This window comes from Lonchura striata, chromosome 17 (assembly GCF_050655825.1).
Source record: "Lonchura striata isolate lonStrDom1 chromosome 17, ASM5065582v1, whole genome shotgun sequence".
Lineage (NCBI taxonomy): Eukaryota > Metazoa > Chordata > Aves > Passeriformes > Estrildidae > Lonchura > Lonchura striata.
This window is the reverse complement of record NC_140719.1, coordinates 7367177-7387806: the sequence shown is the minus strand read 5'-3', so window position 1 is coordinate 7387806 and position 20630 is coordinate 7367177. Positions and strand designations below refer to the sequence as shown.

The 20630-nt window shown below is 51.7% G+C and overlaps 1 protein-coding gene across 7 annotated transcripts in view; it reads right to left on the bottom strand.

The window, feature by feature from the left end:
• Positions 1–8510: 8510 nt before the first annotated feature.
• FUBP3 (far upstream element binding protein 3) overlaps positions 8511–20630 on the bottom strand; it is a 38542-nt gene continuing 26422 nt past the window's right edge. For 3 of the 7 annotated variants that reach the window (XM_021551296.3, XM_021551297.3, XM_021551298.3), the window contains 6 exons: positions 16889–17049; positions 16127–16200; positions 15571–15647; positions 11819–11890; positions 10998–11125; positions 8511–9877 (listed from right to left, as the gene is read on the bottom strand). In XM_021551296.3, the coding sequence (XP_021406971.1) occupies positions 9869–9877; positions 10998–11125; positions 11819–11890; positions 15571–15647; positions 16127–16200; positions 16889–17049 (521 nt within the window). In that variant the 3' untranslated portion in view covers positions 8511–9868. Of the gene's footprint in view, positions 9878–10997; positions 11126–11818; positions 11891–12089; positions 12266–15570; positions 15648–16126; positions 16201–16888; positions 17050–20630 lie in introns of those variants that run through there. The other 4 variants (XM_021551299.3, XM_085594138.1, XM_085594139.1 and 1 more) reach the window with 2 other exon arrangements.

Here is a 20630-nt window from a genome sequence, read left to right as displayed (position 1 = left end):
GCCGGTTCCCGCAGCCCGGAGTCCCGGCAAGCCCCGCCGGGGCTCACCCGGCGCCCGGAGCAGCGGCCGAGCACAGCCCAAACCCCCAGCCCATCCCCTGGGTGGGTGTCTTATAGGCTGGAGCCGTGGAGTGTCTTCTGGCCTGGGTGAAATGATGCTACAAGCCATGTGCAATTATTTCTATTAATCCAATCAAGAAGCAACGCAGATGTCAGGAACCCACCCAGACCTGCGCTTATTTTCGGGTCTTCGCCCGGCGAGAGGCAGCGCGCTCCTGGAAAGGGGAGGTTAACAACGTTTCAGGGATTGGTTTGGGGTTTAATAAGCGTAAAAAAAAGAAAAAAAAGTTTATTTTGTTTTTCTGGACTTTGACTAGAGGAGCCGTCAGAATATTTCAGCCTTGCTAAACATAACGCATCAGGTGGAAAGGTTCCCAACACCGGCTCCCTCCAGCCGCCGAGGCAAGCCAGTCATCGGATTGCTTTATTGCTTTTTTTTTTTTTTTTTCCGTTTCCCCAGGAAAACCCTTCAACCTTCAAGTTATCCCGGGACAAAATAAATAAATAAATAAATAATAGATGCTCTTGAACCCCCTGCTCTCCGGTGCGGACTGCGCTGAACCCCGCTCCCGGCTGCGGGGGCTCGGCGGCGCGGGGGGGTAGCGGTAGAAAAAGGTGAAAAAATTTTTTTCTTTCATTTTCTGCGTGGTTTTAAATATCCCCAGCTGTTTCCCAAAGCTTCTTCCCGGTCCTAGGAAGGTACTTTGCTGTGTGTTCCCCCCTCCTACCCCCTACTCATTTCTCTTTTTTAATATCGCAGCTATCCCTCCTTTTTAACATTTAAGAGGAAGCAAGTTTAATATTCATGGCTGTTAATAGAGAAGGGCCATTATCGCCGCCCCATTGTTCTGAGCCCCGCACAATACTGCTTGTATTTTCATGTGTATATTCCCAAAGTTCCTTCTGAGCGTTTAGTGAGCACTTTAATATTCATGGGTGTTAATAGAGAAGCCCTCAGTATATTGGCATATTGTTGGGAGGTGTACATATTGGTCTGACTCTGAATAGCCACAGTCCTCTTTTCTTTTGCTCTGTTTTGCAGGGTTGATGGGCCAGGAGTAAATGGGCATTTTTCCCCCCCGTCTCCCCCTTACAGAGAGAACATCTTTATTCCAGTCCCAGACTTTCTGGTTTCCCATTCAGGACCCTCAGAAATAATGTCAGGCAGAAGAAAAGTGGAGCAAATCAATCTTTCATGGTCTTTTTGAGACCAATTTGACATCCATGGACTCTTCTTTTCTTTCACAGCCTACAAGGGGATGGTCAGGATCTGGACAAGGTTGGGGTCTGATGAGGGGAGACATGGGATCATAATGCAGCAAAGAGAGAAAAGAAAAGCAAAACAAGAAAAGATTGCAGGGATGGGGTGATGGAGGAAAAATGAGGGTGAATGACAGTGCAAGAAAGGAGATTAGAGCCCAGCAGCTGCTTTTTGGGGGGCGGGGGGGAGGGGGGAGCTCTCTCCCCTCTTCCAGCCCTTCGCATGAATAGGATTTGAACAGAGCGGAGATTGATTTATAGTTATTGCAGTTGAACATTTATTGCTCTTAAAGAGTGGCGGGGAGAAAAGAGAGAAAAGGGGTTTGAAAAGCTCCTTTCTGTATTAAAGAGGTATCAAATGAAGACTGCTGAGATAATATACAGTGGCCAATGGGAATTTGATTTGCTTTAAAATTTAACTCTTGTGGGGCCGCTGGCGACGGAGCCGGGATGCGGGGATGGAGCCGCCGCTGCCCCGGGCCGGTGCAGCCGCGATTCTTTCCTCAAACCCCGCATTCACTGCCCGGCTTCGCTGCAAAGATCTGCGGCGGCTCCCGTGCGGAGGGGAAGGAGGATTAGTGCTTCGTTAGTACAATTTTGTATTTTTTTTTTTTTTTTTTTTTCCCGTGGAAGGTAGAACGCAGGAGGGATGCAGAGCTACGAAAAGAACCGGCGCAGGGGAGAGCCCTTTTCGAAGCTGAGTTTTTCTTGCCCTAAGACCGGAGGTTTCTCCTCTCCGGCAGCAGAAACGCGATCGCAGCCGAGTCCCCTCGGGCGCAGAAAGGAGCCCATTGTTCAATGGGGAGAAATACATTTTTAGCGGTGATTGAAAGCTCCCCTCTCGTTTGAACTTTAGAAAAAAGTCCCTGGCAGGGAAGAGCATCCCCCTCCCTCTGCCCCAACATCTGTTTGGAGCAATCCAGGCTCTAGGGCAGAGCCGGGCTCTGCCCCCTCCCAAAGTCATTAAAAAGATATTAGTTGAGCTGAGAAAAGTCCAGCGCAGCCCCCGATCCGGGGTGGGGTGGGCTGGTATGTGTCATTAAAAACGATTTTGGATTTGCCAGCGCTAATACGAGGCGAAGGGACCCTGGGGTCTGAGTTCAAAAGCCCCCTGGCCCCGGCCGCCCTGCCGCGCCCTGCCCTCTGCCCGGTGTCCCGGTGTCCCGGTGTCCCGGTGTCCCGGTGTCCCGGTGTCCCGGTGCCCGGTGTTCCCCTGCCCGGTGCCCGGTGTCCCCCTGCCCGGTGCCCGCTGCCCAATGTCCCGGTGCCCGGTGTCCCGGTGTCCCGGTGTCCCGGTGCCCGGTGTCCCGGTGTCCCGATGTCCCGGTGTCCCGATGTCCCGGTGTCCCTGTGTCCCGGTGCCCGTGCCCGGTGCCCGGTGCCGGCGCAGGTTGGCCCGGCCGGCTCCATCACCTGCTCCGTGCGGCCCCGAGCACCGGGGAGGGCGGCGGCGGAGAGCCGGGCTGCGAGCTCAGCTGCTCCGGCCGCAACCTCCGCGCCTCCGCGGGCTGCAAATGCCCCGGGAGCCGGGGGAGCCGGGGCAGGAGGGATCATCGCACCCCTGCGGGAGCCGGGGGAGCCGGGGCAGGAGGGATCATCGCACCCCTGCGGGAGCCGGGGGAGCCGGGGCAGGAGGGATCATCGCACCCCTGCGGGAGCCGGGGGAGCCGGGGCAGGAGGGATCATCGCACCCCTGCGGCTGCCGCAGGAGCCAGGCGCCTCCGAAGTTGCTAAATGTGTCATTTATTAAAGCATTCAGGGGGCTTTTCTTTGGCGTTTGCTTGCAAACTCACAAAGGCCGAGCTGCTGTTTGGGGGTCTTTTCTGATGGAAAAAGGGCTCGGAGACCCCCGGCACAAAAGAAATCCTGGCAGTGCTTTCAATGGCCGGGACTCAATGAGGGGGACCCTGCGCGGAGCGGGCGGGGGCGAGGGGCCGCCCGGTGCTGCCTGAAAGGCAGGCCTGAATGTAATGGGGAGATCTGCGTTTATTTGTTGGGATCACATTTAATTAGCTTAGTACAACCCTTGAAAGACAAAGGGACCTCAATCTGGATCCAATCTGAAGCTCGTTTGGAGAGCGAGGGCTCCTGGAAAAGTCAAAAGAGAGAAAAGAGAAAGAAAAGGGAGGCTGGGAGAGAAAGGGGCTGGGGGCCCAGCCAGGTGACTGGCACGCGTGAAACAAGGGGGCCTTTTGGGCACAAGGCAGGGCTCAAAAGGGAGGGAGGAAAATAGCCTCTTCCTCAGGTTTTACCTACTTAAACCCCCTGAAGGGGCTGGAGCTGAAAAGCCTCAATGGGGGCTAAGGAGGCTGCAAAGCAAACAGCGGCACTGGAGAGGGGCTCCGGCCCTGCCGCCGCAGCAGTTGGTGACACTCGGTTATGGGAATGTGCCCAAATGTTACCTGCGCCCGGGAACGCTCCCACCGGCGGAGCAGGGAGTGCAGGAGGACAAGGCGAGGACAAGGACATGCCCAGGGTGAGCCTGGGCTGAGGGGGGCCGGCGGATCCTTCGCATGTTCCCTCTATAGGGTGGGACTGCCCACCTGGGCCTTCACCCGCCCCGCGCAGCACCCCTGCACCATCACTTGGGGAGCTTCATCGCGGGCCAGAGAGGCCGAGGAGGGGTCCCCATGGGTGCACCCCTTGCTTCAGAGCATCCCCGGCATCCCCCCTCCCAAAGCCAACACAGGGCACACGCAGGTGCGCGGTGAGGAGGATGCGCTGCCACCTGCCCAGGGGCAAAAAGAGAGCGACCGTCCCCAAGGTGCCACATCCGTGGATGGAGCTGAATGGCCCCTTGTTTCCTTCCAAACCGCGCCCTGCTAACCTGTCCCCGCTGCCCTCCGAGGGGCTGGGAGCAGCGGGGACGGGTCCCGAGCAGTGCCGGCCCCTCGGCGGTGCCCAGGGTTTGGTGCGGGGATGCCGCGACCCTCCCGGCAAAGGCTCCGGCGCAGGGCACGGCAGCCCCCGAGCCGCGGGCTGATTGCGCTGCTCGGGGAAGGAGCTTTAGGGCATTATTTGCCTCCATTTCACTCTGCGGGAGGCCGCGGAGCCGAGCAGAGATGCTGAGTGCTCTCCCCTGCGCTCTCGCTCGCTTCCTTGCCTTTCTTTCCCCCCTTCCTTTTTTCAAGTATTATTTCTAGGATCGTTTCGGCGAGGGTGTCACGGCACGCAAGAGGAAGAAAATCACCTTCCCAGCTGCGTCCGAGCTCAAGCTGCCTCGAAAGGGAGCGCGGTTGCGGCGAATCGCGGTGGCGACTCCTCGGCCGCCACCGCGGCTCGGCAGCAGGGGCCGGTGGCACGGAGCGGCCGGAGGGACAGAGCGGGGTGTGGACTGCAAAGACAGGAAAAAATCCCCGAGCGTTTTCTCCCCTCCTGGCAGTGATCCGGGGACGGGACAGTCGCATCCCGCCGATGTCTCCCGCATCCCAGCAGCGTCTGTGCCACATCCCATCCCTCCTGCAGCACCAGCCCCAATCCAGCTGCGGGCTGGGGACCGCGCTGCGACATCAGCCGGGAGAGGTGCCCGAGGGGACAGTGTGTGGGGCTGTGCTCCCCCTGCCCTGCTCTGCTGCCCACAGCCAGGACCGAGCCTCTGCAGCAGCTGCCAAAGCCACGGGCCGGCTGCACCGGGGGAATCGCAGCAGCCGGCTGCGGGAGGTGGCAGCTGAGGCTGGCAGGACCAGGATCGCAGCGCCCAGCCACAGCTTCCCTGCTCCTGGCAGCGCCCCAGGGCCGGGACCGCGGGGCCGGAGGAGCCCTGGCACAGGCGAGGTGGAGAACAGGGGTGGGGGACGGGGACGGGGCTGCCCGGCAGGCGGGTGACCCCGGCGTGGGGCTGAGGATCCTCCGGCAGCTCCTGCCCTTCACCAGCCCTTTCCCCCCCAAAACAAGCAGAGCAGCAGCTCCGGCCTCCCCGTGTAACGACTCCACGGCTGCAAAGTTCAATATTCCCTGGCGAATGGTCCGAACAAGGAGGCCGCGCTGAGTGACGGCTCCCACAAAGGGCAGGGAGCGTCTAATCCCCGGGACCGCGGCACCTGCACCCCGGCCCGGCCGGGATTAAAGGGGAGCAAGCCGGGCTCTGCAAAGATCAGAGGCTTCATTAGAGCGGCCTTGAAATAGGATTTCCTCAAGTGATAAGGGGCAGGGTAGGAAGATAATCTGGGGGGCTGCTGGTACCTGCCCCCACATCACCCCCAGAGATGCTCTTTTGGGTCACCTGCCTTGTAGGTGGTGCCCTAGACCTGGAGGGAAGTGGCAGGGCAGATCTGGCACCCACTGTCCCAAATCCTTCATCCCAGGAGTGGCTGTTTCTCCTCTGCCATCCTCCTCCCTCCCCAGCTCATTTCCACCATTAAAATTCTGGAAAGTTTCTTTAGTGTCTTTTCCAGCCTTACGAGAGCAGAGGAATGCTGCCTGTCATGGGCACCCTGCACTGCTGCTACCCACAGTGAATCCAGTGAAAAAACCTCCAAACCAGCCAAATGAAGGAAAAACTGCTCCCTGCATGGAATAAACACCCACATGCTGCGAGATAGGATACACTGACACTGCAAGATTCCAATTCCTCACCCTGCACCACAATCCTGCAAACACCAACAGCCCTGAAAATCCCCCTGGGAGTGGGAGGAACCAGGTGGGTTTAGGGGAGAAGCGGCAGTGCAGGTGGGACCTTGTGAACATCCACATCCTGTTTGAAAGCTCCGTGTTAAACACCAGGAGCGAGAGCCCTGACCACGCTGCCCATTACTGTAAATACAGCATTCCTTTAATGCAATTAAATATTAAATACTTAGAGAAGGGGGAAAAAAAAGGTCTCACATCTCGTATCTTTCAGCAGTAATTTCAATCTAACTCACAAGGGCCATAATGTAGTTTGTTCTCAAATCATGCAAAATTAAATAAAGTATTTCAGACTATCTCAAAGTCTCCCACTCCTAAAAGAGCCGTTCCTGTTCAGGTTCACCAAATACAGAGCAGGGGAGAGCATCAGGGTCATCCTGGACTCAGTGAGATGCTTTAGTGACAGGCTTTTAGGGCTGCTGCTCAGAAAGGGTTTGCAAAAGGACCACAGTTAATGTCTGCTCAGGATTCAGGCTCTGCCTGCAGAGTGGGGTGGGTGCTGCCAGCTTGGGGGGTCCTGTGGGACACGGTCCTGACACCCACACCCACCCAGCAAAGCTGGGCTGCTGGGCAGAAGTGGGATGGATTCGTTCTGGGGGGAGCAGAGCCATCGTGTGCCTGAGCCCAGGACTCTGGAAAGGGATTGAGGATTTTTGTCAAAGGTAGGAAAGAACAGGGGCTGGGCTCCTCCTGCCAGGGCCATTGACTCCAGTCCCCACAATGCCGTACTCTGGAGGCTGAGCCTTCCCCACACTGGAGTCTTCTCATGGGATCACCTCTCTGCCCCTCAGGATTCTGTCCTGGCATGGCCCCGTGCTGGGCTCTGGCTCCCTGTGAGGAGGAAAAGGCTGCACCATCCCCATCACCATTCATGGACCCCAAAGTCCCAAATGTGTCCCACTTGCCAGCTCCTGCCCAGCCCCCAGGGACTGCTCCAGTTCCATGCAGCATCCAGCTCCTGCCACAGGGATGGACAAACCCTCCCTGCCTCAAAACCCAGGGCAGCCAGGGCTTTATCCACATTAAATTTACCCAGAGCTGAGCAGATTTGGTTCCTCTCCTGGACACCAAGACTTGGCTTTGAAGGCACCACAGCAACTTCTGGGCTTCACCACACACCTGAGGCAGGACATGAGGAGCTGCAGACCCCAGGGTGAAAAGTGAGTGCAATGTCCAGCCCTGGGCTGGGAGTGACCATCAGACCAGTCCCAGAACACCCTGGATGGACAGAGATCAGGAAAGCAGCAGGGCTGGAGGAGCCCAGAGGCCACCAGCTCCTCATGAAGTGCTGAGGCATCTCTGCCTCAAACCCTGCCCCTCTCCAGCCCATCATGGGCTCACAACAGTTCAACATCCGCGGCCTCTCTGCCCAGAGCAGGCAGCAGTAATGGAAAACAAATCGGTGAACTTGGGAACGTTTCAAGCACTTCATCCTTCCAGGACACCAGACTGCTGATGAACCCCCAGCTTTGCAGGCACCATGTTAATGACAGGCCAAATTTCAAAGGCTTGCAAACTATTTCTTGTGCTGCTGCCCCACCCCCTCAATAAAAGGTTGCATCAGAAAGAGATATTTCCATAATTTATAGTACGGGCATTTCACTGGGGAGACTCACTCATCTGTACTTACAGATACATTTAAGAAAATGCATCCTCCCACAATCCTGCGCCATTTACGACTATTGGCACAATCTGTAATCCTCAGTCTTCAATTAAGGGACACCTTAGGGTTCATTATCACACAATTGCTCCCTGTGAACCATGCCAAATGCTGTTTTGGCACAGAGCTTGGAAGATGAATTAGAAGGAAGTCTTCTCGGTAATGCCCACTCCCAATTCCCATCAGCAGCCTTTATGCCCTCCTCTAGCCATTTTTTCCCCCCTCTCCCCTCTTTCCAAGTGGCTTTTACTATCCCATCTTTCAATGTCTCTCTTGATTCTCTGGAGGTATATTTAGAGATGCTACATCTCCTTTTCTTCCGGCTCTCAATGTGCCTCCCGCTCCCGGCTCTGCAGATGGGATCTTCTTTCCTCCCTTCCCCCGTCACAAAGCCCCACGGCTGCGGGGGAGCAGGGGATGGAGCTGCCTTGGGCTGGAGCAGCTTAAAACTCACATTTTGCAAGAAAGGGATCCCTGAAGGAGCTATAGTTATTGCCAAACTTGGCCTGGGCACAACTAATGCCCTTAACATCTGAAAACGAATGGCTGGAGCCACGTCCCTCCCATCCCTCTACTGCTCCAGCAACCCCCTTGCAGGGATGGATCCTGATGGATTCGGCCATGAAGTCGGGGAAGAGCAACAAGTCCAGAGCATTAAAAAAACAAGGGGCTGCCAACTCCTCAGCAGTAAAACCCTTACAGGAGAGGAGAGGAAACCTCCTGGTGTTAACCCAGACCCTTCTGGCCCAAACAGCAGCGATCACAAACTTCCATGGACTCCTCGGGGTCACAGCAGCGGGGATGCGACGGTGGCAGAGTTTCTCCGGAATGAACGCTGCTGCTGCCCTCAGTGCCCACCCCAAACTCCCCGGGACAGGGAACAACAGAGCCCAACAGACGGCAAATACTTGGCCCACAAGACACCTTGTGGAAATTTTATTATATAGAGTGTAAAATGCAACTGTCAGTCAAATAAAAAGAACACTTTGTTGTTTTGTTTTTTTTTAACACCATGCTCAACATTATCCAATCTTTATAGTTAGACATTTCAAGCATAAGGAAAAATAAGGAAAGAACCCAAGGACAGTAAATTCAGTACATTTAAAAACGGAATGTCCCGCAGGGCAATTAAAAATGCAAGAAAAAATAGCTTCAATTCCGTTTTTCCTTTAAAAATACACTGTTATCTGTACAAGAAACACTACAGTAAACATCAGAAATCATATTATCCCTTTTATTAAATCAAAATTATTTAGAGCATACTGTGGTTAATACTAAATTCATTTATTTCTCTAGGTAATTTGACAAATATTAGATAAGAAAATATTTAAGGAAACAAAAAAGCAGAAAACACCTTGGAATTAAAAAATAGTTACTACCTTTTATACGGTTTTATGTTCCACAGTGTTTGTTAAAGGTACTAATAGCAGATTCATTTTAATATTAAAAATAACAGTATTTATATTTCTGAGAGCATAGAAGAAGTTTTTTTTTCTTTTCTTTTTTTTTTGTTTTTCTTTTTTTTAACAAGCTTGGAGGTCTTAGATACATAAATGCAACTAGCAATGGAGACATGAGAACATGTATTGCTAAAAAATTAACACGTTTTTATATTACCCCTTTAGACTCTAGAAATTATACAAACCCTACAAAATGCCCCCCCGAACTTGCAAACAGTAACTGTTTCAAATACAGAAATCATATAATTAATTACAATACATATCATAGTTCAGTTTTTTAAAAATGCAATAAAATCAAAGACAGCCAAGATACAAGAAATTAGAAGTAAAACATTTAATGAATTTACATATTTAAGAATATTTAAATACTGTTTAAATTTTTTTTCTTTTTAAGATTTGTTACATACCACCTAAGACTTCCAAGCCACTCTTTCTGTTCCAACAGAAAAGATCAAAAAATTAAAAGGAAAAAAAAAAACACACAAAAAAACCCACATGTTGAAATGTCAGAGATCTGGGGTACGTTTTGGCGCCTGCAAATTCTCTGGCTTCTCTCCAAAAAGAATCCCGGAGGTTTTTTTTTAATATAAATTTGGAAACAAAATTACCAGCATGTCCATACGTTTAGTACATTACTAATTGTTCCTGATTCTTAGAAAAGTTCAGTATAGATTATCCTACAGCTAGTGTTTCACAAACAGAAAAGTCTTCATCAAAATGTTGCAAATCTAGAAACCTCTGTTACAAAAAGGTTTTCTTCCACAACGATTCCAAGGGAAAAAAATTGCCACGAGGACCTTGTTCTACTGCTCCTGGAGAGAATGAGAGAGGAGAGAAAGGGAAAAGTTACTGAGCAGCAGGAAATTATCCAAGCTGCCGAGCCCTCCTCCCCCAGCACAGGTCTGTCCCCGCTGCAGCGGAGCGGGAAGCGGAGCTCAAAGGATGCTCGGAGCTGCCAGCAGAGCCCTCTGCCCTAGCGCTGTCCCAGAGCTCTCCTGCCCCTCACCAAACAAAATCTCTCTCTCCAGCAGGGCAGGCTCGGGGAGGGATGAAGAGAAGCCCTTTCATCACCGCGTCCAGGTCACCCTTGGCCAGTGCCTGCGGCGAGCGCCGGCACCCGGCTCCACCTCGCTGGGGAGAAGCAGGGGAGAAGCAGGGGAGAAGCAGGGGAGAAGCAGGGGAGAAGCAGGGGAGAAGCAGGGGAGAAGCAGGGGAGAAGCAGGGGAGAAGCAGGGGAGAAGCAGGGGAGAAGCAGGGGAGAAGCAGGGGAGAAGCAGCTGCTGGGGGCTGGCACCCACAGCAGCCTCTGCTCCCGGGAGCCAGAGCTCAGTGTGCAGCTGTGGGGACAAGTGTCAGACCCCAGCAAGGTGCCCCTGAGCTTTGCACAAACTTTTTGCGGCTTTGTTTACGCCATGAAGCACCGAGTGTGATCAGGATAGATCTCACACAACTCTCTGGTGCACTGAGTGACAGCTGAGGGGAGATTTTACTCAAAAACAGGTTATTATTTTTCAATGGTTTTGGTCTCTTTTGAGGCAGGGAGCTGGTGAGCACACAGCTCCTGTCCCAGCATGAGAAAAGGCAGTGCCTGCACTCAGTTCTGGGATGCATCAGTGCTGTGCTGCCTCACCAGCCTGGTTTCATCATTCCTTTTACTTTAATCCCCCAAAGTCAAACAACTGCCTGGGGACTATACGGAAAGGCTCCCAGGAGAAACAAATAACCTCCCAGTCCTCTCCCAAAAAAACCCTCACCCACCCCTGTGCAGGAAAATAAGACTTCGATGTTGAGGCAACACTTCTGTGATCATTTCCTCAGCCACAAAACATCACTGTTTCACTGTGTGAGCCTGAAGGAGAGTCCCTACACTAGGGCAAGGCAAATACACCCAATTGCCCAAGAGAAGGAGCAGAGGGGTTTGGGGATACAGACCTGGCTGTGGGCCTGAGCCTGCCCTAGTGTCTGCCCGTAGTAGGCAGCCTGCTGTCGGTAATACTCTGCCCAAGCCATCGTGTAGTCCGGCTGGGAACTTGCCTGAGAAGCAGCACTGGCAGCATGACCTGAAGGGAAAGAAGAAAAAAAAGAGAGATAAGCAATTCTTGAAGTCCAAGCCCAGGCTTAGGATCTCCTTTTGCCAAGCTTAAAGAAGAGCCAGCCCCCTTCCAGCTGCTGCAGACACCTGACAGAGCGACACCGGTTCCGCTGCGTGGGATGGCAGGATGGGCTCCAAGCTGGACTGTGAGGGACAAGCCAAGAGCAGGCAGAAAGCACCCAGGCATTCCTGCAGGGACAGGCTGACAGCCTGCACACCCCTCATCCTCAAAGGCAAAGCCTCCAGCAGCTCCATGTCAAAGCAAGTCCAGAGGTCGGGATCATGCACTCTGTAACGTGGTGGAGAGAGCCAGGCCTGTGACTTTCCACGAGCTCTCCTACCCCCTCACAACCCAGCTCCAGCTTTCTGGATTTTGCCAGCAGCAGTTCCTGCGTGCTCTGTGTTTCCCCAGGCAGGCTGGCTGCAAGCAGGGGCACAAGGGGACTGGGGCTCAGTGGGAGCTGCTCTCCTGAGACGTGACAGCACAACCGAGAGCTTTCCGTGGGAGCACTACATGCACCATCACCAACAGGGCAGGAGCAGAGGGATCTGGAAAGGACTGGAAGCTAAAAATGGCAGAGATGGAGATGCAAGTCATTGGATTAGAGTTAACTCCTTGTGATGAGAGCTGATTCATCTCCAGGAAGCCTGTTTCACTCACTCTGTTTTTTGAAATACTCCTCCCATGCTTTGCTGTAATCGGGATGGCTGTTCTGCTGCTGGCTCTGTTGGCCTGTGCAAAGATGACAACAAGGGGCACGTCAGTATGGAACAGGTGACAGTTTCCAGACAGTGACATCCACCTCTCCACTAGACAGGCCCTGGGTCTACCCCAGCTGCCCAGACTTGACACCTCAGCTTCCACTTTTCTACAGTGTTGAGCATCTTCAGTTCAGGGGAAGCTGAGGAAAAACTTAAATTCCTGATCTCACCTCATCTGCTGAAGGGGATGAAGCCAAATGTCACCCTGCTGGGACCTGCTCAAGCCAAACCACGTGGCTGGGAGTGCCCAGTCTGCAATCAGCCACCCTGGGCACCCAGTCTGCTTGCACTCAGTGCAGGAGAGCTGAGACACCTCACACAGCCGAGATCTGTCACCTCCACAGAGCTGCCAAGGGAACAGCCGTGTTTTGAGTCACCTCATTTGTTTCTCAAGGGCTGAATCCTTCACCCCAGCTCTTCTCAGTGGAGCAGGGCTGAGGGACCGCTGTGAGCAGTGCCCCTCCATACACCCTGCACACACATGAGCCTCCACAGCATGACCTGCGCAACGCCGGGGGCAGCCACTCGGCTCCTGACTCCTCAAGGTGCCACAAGCCCTGCCCAGGGGGCACAGCCAGCCCCACTGCCCAGGGGACATGGCCCAGGGGGCACAGCCAGCCCCGCCAGCCAGCCCCACTGCCCAGGGGACATGGCCCAGACATCACTGAAGAGGCAGCCACGACATCCCAAACAGCCACAGCTGGCTCATGGTGTCATCTCCAAGTTCCTACACTGCTCCAAGGGAAGTGGCTGGTGCCAGTGTCTCCTCACAGATCCCAAAACTTGAACTCCTTCCAGCACAGACTCCCCATCTCTGAAGCACTAAGACACCTTCAGCCCTGCACATCCAAGTGCTGCAGCTCAGCCAGCAGGGACAGAGGAAGGATACCTGCCCTTCCCACGCTTCCCTGGATGCCAGCAGGAGCACAGAGCCCTCAATGACACACAGGACAAACAAGCAGCAAACACAGCAACCGGGAGCTGCAGAGAGGCACAGCAGGAGCAGGGAGCACGAGCCACTGGGGACAAAGAGAGGCAGGGACAGGACACGCGTGGAGCAGAGCCCTTCCCATCCCATCCCAGCCCCAAGCGCAGCCCAGCCCCAACGCCAGCCCAAGGGGGGCTTTGAAGTGGGGGGAAGGGGGAAAATAATACACTGCAAGTGTGAAGTGGGTGGAGGGAACAGGGCAGCAGTGTCCTGTCCAGGGGCATAAAAGCGGGTTAAAAGACTTGACCAACGCTACAAGTCAGGACCTTTTCTGGCAGAGGTCAAGGCTGCCTCAACTGTCCACCTGCTAATGCCAACAAAGGACCTCCTTCAATGCCTTTTCTTCTCGGAGAATTACAGTCCACAGCAGGCTGAAAGGACACACAGCTAAATGCATTTCACAGCAAAATGTTTCCCCAGCCAGTTAATTTATTTAAGATGGGGGAAGTAATTAAAATCTAAATACATGTGTAGGGGGTGGGGGTCTGCCCCTCCTCCCACAAGGAGGGCACTCGAGGCTGTCCCCAGGACGCCGGCGCTGTGACAGGGCTGACAGAGCTGTGACACACAGGCTGCAGCACTCGGGCGAGGGACCCTGCACAAGGCTGTTTCAAATTAAAAAGTGCAAAAGCAGGTATCTACCCATTTCCTACAACAATCCTCCTACGCCTTGGTGAGCTCCACCTGGGCACCACTGCAGCAGAGAAGAGTGGTGAAGGTTCTTAAAGCATTACGTGTGTGTCCTCTCTCCTCACCCAGCCTGCCTTCAGTGTGCCTGGCTATGAACAGGAACAGGGAGCATCCTCAGCACACATGGAACTAGGGAGGCAACGTTTTCCATCAGGTTCAACTGCAGAAATAAAACACCTGCCTCCAAACAGCAGCAGCATGGGATTAAACCCACATGGGCAAGGACAATGGCAAGGCACGAAGCTCCAGGGGTTTTGGGAGCCACCTGAAACCTGACAGTGCAAAACTGCAGTGGAGTATGAGCTGCATTATTGGTCATCAGGGGGCTCAAAGGGGGCTGTGCTTCCCACACCAGGCTCCAAAGCCAGGAGGGTGAGCCTGAGACACGATTATCTGCTGCAGGAAGGGAGATTCTTCTTTCCCCAGCAACTGGTGGGCAGCATGAGGGGATGTTTCAGGAAGGTGAGGAAGAAGTTAAGTTACCAGGGAGAGTTTCTAAAGGCGTCTTGCAAGGCAAAGATCAATGCAATTTTGTAAGCATTTATTCCAAGGCTCTATGGAAGATAAAAGTGAAATATTTTTGTGGAGCTTTCCCTGCTGCACTGACTGCTCTGCTTCCCAAAGCTCAGGGAAGTTCAGAATCCTTGGGGGTGCAGAGCAAAGGAGCAGAGTAACAATATTTCCTGTAAAATAAATTAGTGAGAAAATACTCTTCTTCACTACCATACTATTCCACTCCTGTACAGAAGTCCACTGAAGCCCACCACTGCATTTTAATGTGCTGAAACCAGAACAACTGCTGACCTTCTCCAAGACCCTAGAACTCAAAGGGAAAGTCATCATTTCTGGGCTGTAACTGCTAAGAGGGAGGACTCATCCAGAGTTTAACACACACTTTAACGCTAGGGTTCCCATGTGCCACCACAGCACACATTTCAGAAGTGCAGCAAGGTAACAAAGCAGCACTGAGGTTTCCAAATTTCGCATATTCATAATGCTACTGATCACTCAAAGGTGATCAGTGCTACAGGGAATCAGGCACTGCAAAGGGTGGGAATTTATACCAAAGTTCAAAATCTGCTTTGCTGCTAAATCACCTTAGCAGTGAAAAGCATCTGCCATTAAACCCCTTTAAAGTTACCCCCCACACACACCTTTTGGTGCTTAGCTTTAGTTTAATGAGACCAGACCATTAAAAACTCGTATTTCTTAAAAAAATGTGACTGCAAGGGTCCTTTGGCATTACCACCATCACATGAGCTTTGAGATTACCAAGCAGACATGAATCTGCTCTGTTCAGGGCAGACCATTCCTCAGCTCTTGGAGACACAGGATGATGCAGCATCACCACCAGCATTTACTACTTGAATTATTCTGAAAAGGTGACTACCCATTCCAAATTTCTCAATTTTGACTCAGCAGACTTTCAGGAAAAAATGACCAGTACAGGAGCCCTGCCTAACCTTCCTTCCATTGCCTGCATCCCTCTCCTGTCATTCCATCAGTCTGGAATTTGAACAGTGAGAAAAACTTGTAAGGAATAATTAAATAAGAAAATATGCAAGAAATTATAAGGTCAAGAACAAAGAGATGGGAGGGATCAGCACCAGCAGTGTTCCTGTTAGGGGGGAAGTGTGGTTAGCAAGTGCTTGCCTGGAGAATCCTGGCAGAAGAGAGCCACAGGCAGGAATGTTTTTGTTAAGAGAGGAACAGACAGCAAGGACCAAGTTTCTACCCAAAGAGCAGAAAGAGGCAATAAGCAGTTAAGCACATGAAAAGCAAAAGTTTTCCATGGTCTTCAGCTTGTTCTGAGCTCAACCACCACTGTGTGCCTCCACACACCTCTTCTGCTCAGGAAATCCTTCTGCTGTTTTCACACACGTGGTCTCATGGGTGAACCTGCCTTTTGCAGGCACGAAGCAGAGACTGCAAAGGGAACACCAACCCTTCTCCACCCAGGTCCTGGCACTTACTTGGGACTTGCTGTCCAGGCTGCTGCCACGTCTGGTAGGTACTGCCCCAGCCCTGCGTCATGAACGCCTGAGGACCACTGCAGAGGACAAAAAGCCATGCTCAAGTAAACAATAAAATACTTACCAGGCCACAGACATGAAGCTGCCCAGAGAAGAGAAGCTGTCAATTATAGACAGCAGCTGCTGATCAAACAGGCAACATGGGAGCAAAAGGAAAGCTGTGCAGGTATGAACTCCTATGCCCTGCCTTGGTATCAATCTGCTCATGAAGCCAAGGTGAAGATACATCACACTGAACAGCACTCCTTGTGCTCTATGCAGTTCAGGCTCCTTCCCATGCTCTCACTGCACTAGAGATGCCAATACCTACCTGTGTATGATTTAATAGATGAAATCTTTTCTGTAGTCAAGCTTAAAGGACTGAGCTCACTTGCAGCTCAATCTTTAAAAGGCTCCACTCATACCCCATGCCTTCAGGGCCCTCCACCCTTCTCCCAGCACTTTCTAGCTCCCAGCCATTCCCCCAGCCCATGGGTGAGGAGATGCAGCAGCTTACTTTTGATGAGGTGTAGCAGGTGCTTGGCTGAACGGACTTTGACCAAATCCTCCAGGTCCACCCATGCTGGTACCCTGTCACAGAATCCACAAATATTTAATGCCAGCTCCAAGTATGGGGTGGAGGCAGCTACTATGAGTAGTAAGAAAGGAGAGAAGACACTGGGACACATGGATCCTGAGGTTGGTGTCAAGCCTTCTCCTCTCAAACAATTCAGCATGAAGGCAGCTTTTCAGCTTTGCCATGCCCCAGTTCAGTATTTTCCATACTTTTTTACCAAAGTCTCCCCTTTCAGTAGTACTGCAGCCTGACTATATTAAGCTTCAATACACAGCACTGCATTAAGTGTAAGATAAGTCATCCTGAACTTACTGAGCACGAAGTTGAGTGTTTTACTTTCAGGACGATACTGCCAGGACTGTGTCATTCTCACACAGTGACACTATTGTCTTCCTTTCAAAAATCTCCTTTGACAGCTTTTTCATACCTTATTATTGCTGTTCTTCCCTCTCATATAGCTGCATACACTACCCAGGATTATGTCAACAGTCAAATCCTTCTGGGACCACAGCAAAAATTAACGAAATGGATGCTGGAGGGCCATCAAGTTCAAGCCAGCTGCTAAGAGGCAAATGGTTTTGAAGCTGAATAAGGCAAGCACGTGCATTCTGTGCCATCCTGGGAGTCCAGGCCTACACGTACCCTAAGAGTGACAACAGCATGTCTGAAAGGGACAGAGAAGAGAGCAGAGATGGAACTTACACCAACTTTCTCATCTATGAGATGTCTAGCGAGCTCGATTTGCTGGGGGACCCCTCTGATTGTGAATATTCTTACGCCGGGGTCTGTGTTTGGGGGTGGGTTTCTCTGCAGCTCCACGTGTGCTCCTGACTGCTGATTTATGCTCTTGATGTTCTCACCACCTGAAGAGAAAAAAGCCAAGACAAAAGGAGGGATGTCCAGCATCTCTTTCTATAAAATCGTATCAAAGTCAGGTCCTGGGAATGGATTACAGTTTCAGCCACCTTCTGTGTGCCTCAGGAGAGGTGGGCTGAGGATGGCAACAGCAAAAGAAACTGCAGTACCCTGAGCTCATGCTGCTCCTTTAATCTGCTTCACAAGCATAACCTGAAACCTACTGTAACAGTTTTTGGGGTCATGGATGATGCTGCTTAAAGAACACACAAGCCCCACTAAGTGCCCACTGCCAGGCTCCCAGCAAGATGCAGCGTGACTGGGATACACTTTGACAAAACAGATGCAAAACCTTCACTGACTGAATTCCATTGTTTTTGCACAGCTGTTCAAATCCTCTGGGAAATGAAGGTCACCTGCAAACTAAAAATGCTGGTTTTTCTTCTTTTTTCCCATCACTAAAGCAAAAAGCCACCAGCCACATAACAAAGCTTAAGCCTTCTCCCAAACATGAGCTTACAAGGTTTGCTATTCACCCTGCAGCCACACATCCCTCCACAGCCATGGCAGCCCATGATTTCAGGCTGTCTCCTGCTATTTCAGAGCTAGCTGTGCATGCAGGAAACACGTCTGGCTCGTTTGCCATCTGGATGCACAAGAGCACGGGAGTGCTTCCAGCAGGATGCAGCAGGGCCAGTCACAGTGGATCTGATTTCCTCAAGACCTGCTAGGTCCTGGTCTCTTCATGAAATTTGCTTAACAAAAGCCTCAGCCAATGTTACAATGGTTCAATTCTTCTTTTGGAAGCTCACACAACTTACAGACCAGCTCCACTCAACTGGAGAAATTAAAGGGTGTGGGGAAGGAAGGGGTTTTACAACTTTTAAATCACAAACCAAAAAAATCACCAGCTCAAAGGATAGACAGCAAGCAGCACAGAGAGCAAAGGAAACTAACCAGAGATTTTTGTTTGGTTTTCATTAAAAAGAACCTCCAAAAAATTAAACGCCTCAATTTTGCTCACATTTCCATCTCTATACATCCAGCACAATTTCAAAACAAACTGTGGATGTTGCAGACACTTGTTCATTTCATTGTAATGGACTCGTGACCTTTTTAACATTTTAAAGCCTTCTTGGGGAAGGGAGGAGGAAAAGTTGCCAAAGGGCAATTAACTCTTTCTAAATGAATTTTTGAAGATGCATTTAACAAAAGATAATCATGTCACATCCCCGAGCAGACAACAGGGATTGTACTGTGCAGCCAAAAGCCAACCCACTTACTTTCAGTCAAGCATGGGAAAGGAGTAAGATGAAGTTTCAAAACCAAGAGGGTTTTTTTTTTTTTGTGTCATGCTTTTGTCTGATGCAGATTTGTTTGAAGCTCTGTTTTTTATATATCGAGGTGAGATCTGAATCAACAGCCATCTCATCTGCTCAGTGAAAACAGAGGACCCTTTCAGGCAACACAATCTGAAGGAGTGGCACAACTTCTTTACTGGGTGACAGAGGCACAAACCGAGGTTGCTACTTGCACTGCAGACTAGTTTCTCCTTCCAAAAGGGGATTAAAAATTGAAGCATTCTCAAACTGGAAGCAAGGAGAATACAGATTTCAAATCATTGCTCCATTTAGCATTCAGCACCAAGCCTGTGGTCGCTAGGCCTGTTTCTACAGCAGCTCCCTCCTACACCACAAAGCAGAATTAAGTTAGCTGCCTCTCCAGGTTTGGTGGGAGACTCCAAGCTCCTACTCCCACACCAGAGGGACTCGGTGCCCTTGTCCTCTTCACCCTGCAGCCTGGTCCATGTGGAAGTGCTCCCTCCCAGCCAAGCTACCCCAAGCCAGCCCCCAGCGCGCACCGCGGTGACGCAGCCGCCGGTGCCGGAAGATCTCCTCCCCACGGCGAGGTGACCCTCGGCACATGGTGGCTGTCTATAGAGCATTCATCCCCTCCATTCTTCCACCTGATGGGGGGCAGGAGCAATCCAGGAGCGGCCTCCCGGCTGGATGTGAAATCCTAAAGCAATTAATCAAACCTGCTCAAAGGCCGAGCTGACAAGAGCCGGGCCGGCCGCGGTATCTGTCAGGATGGCTGTATTTATCATGGAAATCCAGGGGGGCCCAGGGAGTCAGCGGCTGTTTCCAAGCACCACCAAACACAGACAGACTTTGACATGTGTATGGTGCTTGCCTCCACCCTTCCTCAGGGCCTTTGGGAAAGAAAAGCTGCACCTACCCACCCTCCGGGGGAAAAAAGGCATGAGCAGGATCTGCAGGGAGCCCCGCCAGCTCCTAAAAGCTCACGCTCCCAAGCTGAGATGTCCACAAGAAAAAGGCACCAGATCTGCCATGTATGCTGCAGAAACTGAGAAACTCCCCAGCCTCCCTCTTTTCCCTGCTTCCTGAGTGGTCACACGGAGCTGGGAGCACAGGGGCAGTTACCAGGTCAGATCACACACACCACACCTGGGTGCCCAGGGCACTTGGGTCAGCGCTCTTTGCTCGGGCGCTGATCTTGAGACCAAGCCCAGAGTCCTCATCCAGATTTCACAGAGAAGGCCAACAGCCCCATCCTGTACCATAGCAAGGAAAAACATCCAACAGCTGGAAACTGCTCAGAAACTGTCGGGGAGCACAAAGGTTTTGTATTTGGTCACTGTTAAGAAAACCCCACTAAGATCCTCTCTGCCCTGCGCTGCCCCACAGGCAGCGGGGGTGGAAATAACAAGAATTGCCTGTCTTGCATCAATGTGTGGAGAGTGTAGCACATGCATGCTGGTCCAGCCCCAAAAGGCAATGCTACAGCCATCACTCACTTGACAAAAGTGAAGGCTGCAGCAGCCTAAGAGCACAGGCACTGTGAGAACACCGATTACAAGGTGGTATTACAATGCTTCCAGCACTCAAATCACCATACAACTAGTAATTAGTCACTCCAGAAAGCTTCTGATCTGGCCAAGTAAGAATCCCTATTTTGCTGTTGTGGAAACAAAGGTAAAAAGCCACCCTTCACCCCCCAGTGAGGCTGTGCCAGGCCCTGCACTTGAATGCTGGGACATTCACTCCACTACCTGCATTTATCTTTTCAGCACACAGTGCTCTCTGTAGTTACAAATGCTCCACTTCAGTGCACTGCTGAACAACAAGTGACCTTTTCTGATCCTTTATTAAAGATGACTAATGGATACAGCAATAAAGTTTCATTATAATTTGATTTTTCTGTACATGTAAGTCTCACTCATGGGCTTAAAATTTACTTTGTTTGATCTTTTGGCCAACTGGACTGTTCAGTGAGGACAAGCATAATCACTGCAATTTCTGCATAATGGGGAAAGCAGCTGGTTTTTCATACTGAAAAAAGTTTTCAGGTTTGTGAACGGGCTTGTGGCAAAAAACAACATCTGAAAACAATTGCAGCTACAGGGCTGACCTGCCCTGCTCATCCAACAGGGCAGAAGCTCAGGGTGCTGTGGGGACAGGCCCATGGCAGGGAACAGCAGGAGGGAAAGAGGCCACAAGTCTCACCACAAGCTCCCTGCTGCCAGGAGCACTCTAAGCCACTGAAACCTGGCCCAATGCCCTCAAGT